Genomic DNA, 4,196 nt, shown 5'->3' with positions numbered 1-4,196 from the left:
GGCAGAGGCTTGGCAAGGACACGGGTCCACTCTCAGCACTGCCTCCAATGTACGAAGGGCTTCTCTGAGCTGGCAGCACGCTCAGTGTATTTCCTGGAGGGAGTTATGGCGTGCCGGTGAGGAGCCCCCCCCCGCCCTCCAGTAAGGGAGGCAGGGAGGTAAAGAGCGGGACCGACCGGAGCGCCATCAATCCTGAGACTCTGAGCGCCGCCGTCATGGACCCAAGCATTCAGGCTCTGGAGCTTTCAGGGGTGTTCTTCTCGGCTGCGGCCTGGCTTTGCTCGCTGGCTACCACCCTGATGTCCACCTGGCTCACGCTGTCCACCGAGCTGCTGCCCACCGAGAGCTACGAGCTGGGGCTGTGGGAGACCTGCGTGGTCCAGGAGCTCGGAGTGCTGGAGTGCCGGCCCTACGACGGCATCCTGGGCCTGCCGCCCGACATCAAACTGGCCCGTATCCTCATGTGTGTGACGCTGGCCACCGGGCTGCTCGGGGTCCTGCTAGCCATCCCCGGGATGCGCGTGGTCAACAGCTGCCACGACCGGCTGGAGGACCTCCGCTGCAAGAGGGCCCTGAAGGCAGCGGGGGGGGCGCTGTGCCTGGTGGCCGGGATCCTGGGCCTCGTCCCGGTCTCGTACATCGCACACCTCACGGTCGTAAGGTTCTTCGACGAGTCGGTGCCGAAGGTGGTGCCGCGCTGGGAGTTCGGGGACGCCCTGTTCTGCGGCTGGACGGCGGGAGTTCTTCACCTGGTGGCAGGAACTCTGCTCCTGACGTCCTGTTTGTGTCTGCAGAGGGAAAACTGTGACACACCTGTGCACATACCTCTGGGGAAGGTGCATCCAGGACAGACCTCTATCTGGAACAGATCCGAGTACGTCTAAGACTACTTCCCACCAGGGACGCCGCCACTCTTCTCCGAACTGGTTTTATTACGTCAGTTAGAAGCTGAACTGAGACCGAATGTTTCCGACCTTTGTGGATCGAACTCTGGAAATTGAAGCCAAACAAACCAAAACATACGTACCTCACTCTCATTGTGAAAGGGTAACACAAAGTCCACTCTGTAAGTTAAAAATCATTCCTGATGAAATACTTTTAATCACAAATGAAGTCAGTGTCACTTAAAATGACTAAAGAATGATTTTGTTACTTATAAAACTGAGTTAAATGAATGAATCTGGTTTTACAGTGCAGAATAAAGGTTGTGGCTTCAGATTTTAATCAGGTTTAGACAATTAAAATGTTTGAAACAGTTTATTTTATTAGCAGCTTATTATTTTAATGAGTTCATTCTATAAATAATTCATTAAATAATAATTATTTTATAAACACAAACTGATTTAAATCCAATATTTCCAGCTGCAGGTCGACTGTTTTATGTGTGTATGTTTTTATGTCACAGTGGATCCATTCACAAAGTCTGAATGACGGTTTAAATAAAGTTTTGTGGGTTTGAAGAAAAGTTATTTCATCCTGATGCAGTTTATCATCTTTGGAAACTTTCTGATGTTTAAAGTTTCCTCCTCAGTTTCAATCATTCAGGCGTTTTGTGTTTTTCACTCAATAAAATCCCGTTTTTATGGAGCCAAAGAGACTAACGTGCTGCTGTTTCCTGTTTGATTTGTAGTTTTATAGTTATTTGTGCTCAGAGGATTTTTAAAAACATATTTAGGCCCCTTCATATCTAATGAATGAGCATTATGTTGTTTGTGTAGCGTCTCGATGGTTTATTGATCACTCAGTCATCAACAGGTTGGACAAACAATGTCTGTGTGTGAAAAACAAGCTCCTGTTTTCTGTTCAATCACTAAGCAACTATTGATTATTTATGGATTATTATTGGTATTATTGTTGGGATGCTTTGAATCAAGTTATAGATGAGCAGATGATTGTAAAGACGAGCTGCATGTAAAAAAAAAAAGATGCTTCAGAATAAAAATAAATGTCAAGTGAAATTGAACTCTGGTTGTTTTTGTGTCTGTGAGGAAATAACTGAGATAATAAATCAATATTCTGAGTTATTAAGTCATTATTTTGAGTAGTTAAGACATTATTTTAAGATATGAATTATTATTTAAGATATCAATTCATTATTTTAAGATATTAAGTCATTATTCTGAATTATTAAGTCATTATTCTGAGTTATTAAGTCATTATTCTGAGTTATCAAGTCATTATTTTAAGGTATTACATCAATATTTTAAGATATTATCTATAACAATTATATCTGAGAACACAATATCTAAAGACTCAAACGATGAACTGATGAGTGATTCATTGACTGGTTGAGTAATCAGTTAATTGATTAAGTGATGCAGCAGTACTGACCCTGCTGATTACTGCTCATTTTATAAATATTATAATTTAATACATTAATATGAATTATTCGATTTCACAGACAGAAACTTCATCCACTCAACCGTGTGTTTGATGTGTGACTCTCTTCCTCACCAAACGTCAGCGTCCCATTGGCCATTCTGCTCCCTCTAACAGCGGCCATTGTTCTGCTCTCACAATGCACTCATTATTACCCCCCAGGACCTGACTATCTGCCCCCAGACCGCAGCTGGATCCACATCAGTCACCACGGCAACCGCACCGACAACAACCGCACCGCCTGACCTGACTTCTACAACCGCATCGTCTGACTTCAACAACCATATGACTTCAACAACCACCGGACTTCAACAACCGCATCGTCTAACTTCAACAACCGCACCGCCTGACTTCAACAACCACCAGGCTTCAACAACTGCACCGTCTGACTTCAACAACCGCACCGTCTGACCTCAACAACCACGTGACTTCAACAACCGCACCGTCTGACTTCAACAACCGCACCGTCTGACTTCAACAACCGCACCATCTGACTTCAACAACCATGTGACTTCAACAACTGCCTGACTTCAACAACCACCGGACTTTAACAACCGTCTGACTTCAACAACCACCTGACTTCAACAACCGTCTGACTTCAACAACCATGTGACTTCAACAACCACCGGACTTCAACAACCGTCTGACTTTAACAACCGTCTGACTTCAACAACCACCGGACTTTAACAACCGCCTGACTTCAACAACCGTCTGACTTTAACAACCGCCTGACTTCAACAACCGTCTGACTTTTACAAGTGTCTGACTTCAACAACCATCTGACGTCAACAACCGCCTGACATCAACAACCGCCTGACATCAACAACCGCCTGACATCAACAACCGCACCGCCTGACTTTAACAACCAGCTGACTTTAACAACCAGCTGACTTCAACAACCACCGGACTTCAACAACCGTCTGACTTTAACAACTGCCTGACTTCAACAACCTGCAGCTCAGGTCAGGGTCTCCACCGAGCATCAGTCAGGGTCTCACCCGAGCGTCAGGTCAGGCGTCCTCACCCACCGAGGCTCAGGTAGGCGTCCTCACCCGAGCTCAGGTCAATGGTCGCTCACCCTGAGTCAGGTCAGGTCCTCACGCCGAGCTTCCAGGTCAGGGTCCTCACCCGATGCTCAGGTCAGGGTCCTCACCCAGCTCAGGTCAGGGTCCTCACCCGAGCTCAGCTTAGGTCAGGGTCCTCACAGTGATACAGAAACAACCAGGACAAACATGAAAGAACCGGAGCTGCAGGATCTCTCGGCTTCTCTTTTATTACTCCTTTCCTTTTTGAGACAATGGTGCCGTGATTTAGAAAAACTTGGTTTGGGGAGCGAGTCGGCAGATGGGAAGTGAACCCATCATCCTCACATTGTTTCACAGAGGCTCTCATCATGGAGCCATACAGGGAAACGCTGCCACCTCACAGCTTGCTCTGCCAGCGCTGACAAACCCTCTGCAGACCTGGTCCAGGATGCAGAACCAGGTTCTCAAACTGACACTGAAGCTCTTCTCTGGATGGTTTCTGGGGACAGCATTGGTGCCCCCCTCGGGTTTCCCCCCTCGGGTTTCCCCCCTCAGGTTGCCTCCCTCAGGTTTCCCCCCTCAGCTTGCCTCTCTCAGCTTGCCTCTCTTAGGTTGCCCCCATCAGGTTGCCTCCCTCAGGTTTTCAACCTCAGATTGCCTCCCTCAGGTTGCCCCCCCCAGGTTGCTCCCCTCAGGTTGCCCCCCTCAGGTTGCCCTCAGGCTCAGAATCGGTATCAGAATCAGAAATACTTTAATAATCCCAGGGGGAAATTACTTTCGTTACAACTCCAG

The 4,196-nt window shown here is 47.4% G+C and overlaps 1 protein-coding gene across 1 annotated transcript; it reads left to right on the top strand.

Moving 5' to 3' along the window:
• Window positions 1-63: 63 nt before the first annotated feature.
• Window positions 64-1,227, top strand: LOC118341611 (putative claudin-24). Its single transcript, XM_035679908.1, has one exon. It carries the CDS (start codon window positions 216-218, stop codon window positions 882-884), a length of 669 nt encoding a protein of 222 aa, XP_035535801.1. The 5' UTR covers window positions 64-215; the 3' UTR covers window positions 885-1,227.
• The last annotated feature ends 2,969 nt before the right edge of the window (window positions 1,228-4,196 follow it).

This window comes from Morone saxatilis, unplaced genomic scaffold (genome assembly GCF_004916995.1).
Source record: "Morone saxatilis isolate NCDOM2014 unplaced genomic scaffold, NCSU_SB_2.0 Contig8, whole genome shotgun sequence".
Lineage (NCBI taxonomy): Eukaryota > Metazoa > Chordata > Actinopteri > Moronidae > Morone > Morone saxatilis.
The sequence above is the reverse complement of the archived record's forward strand: the minus strand, read 5'-3'. Positions and strand labels throughout refer to the sequence as shown.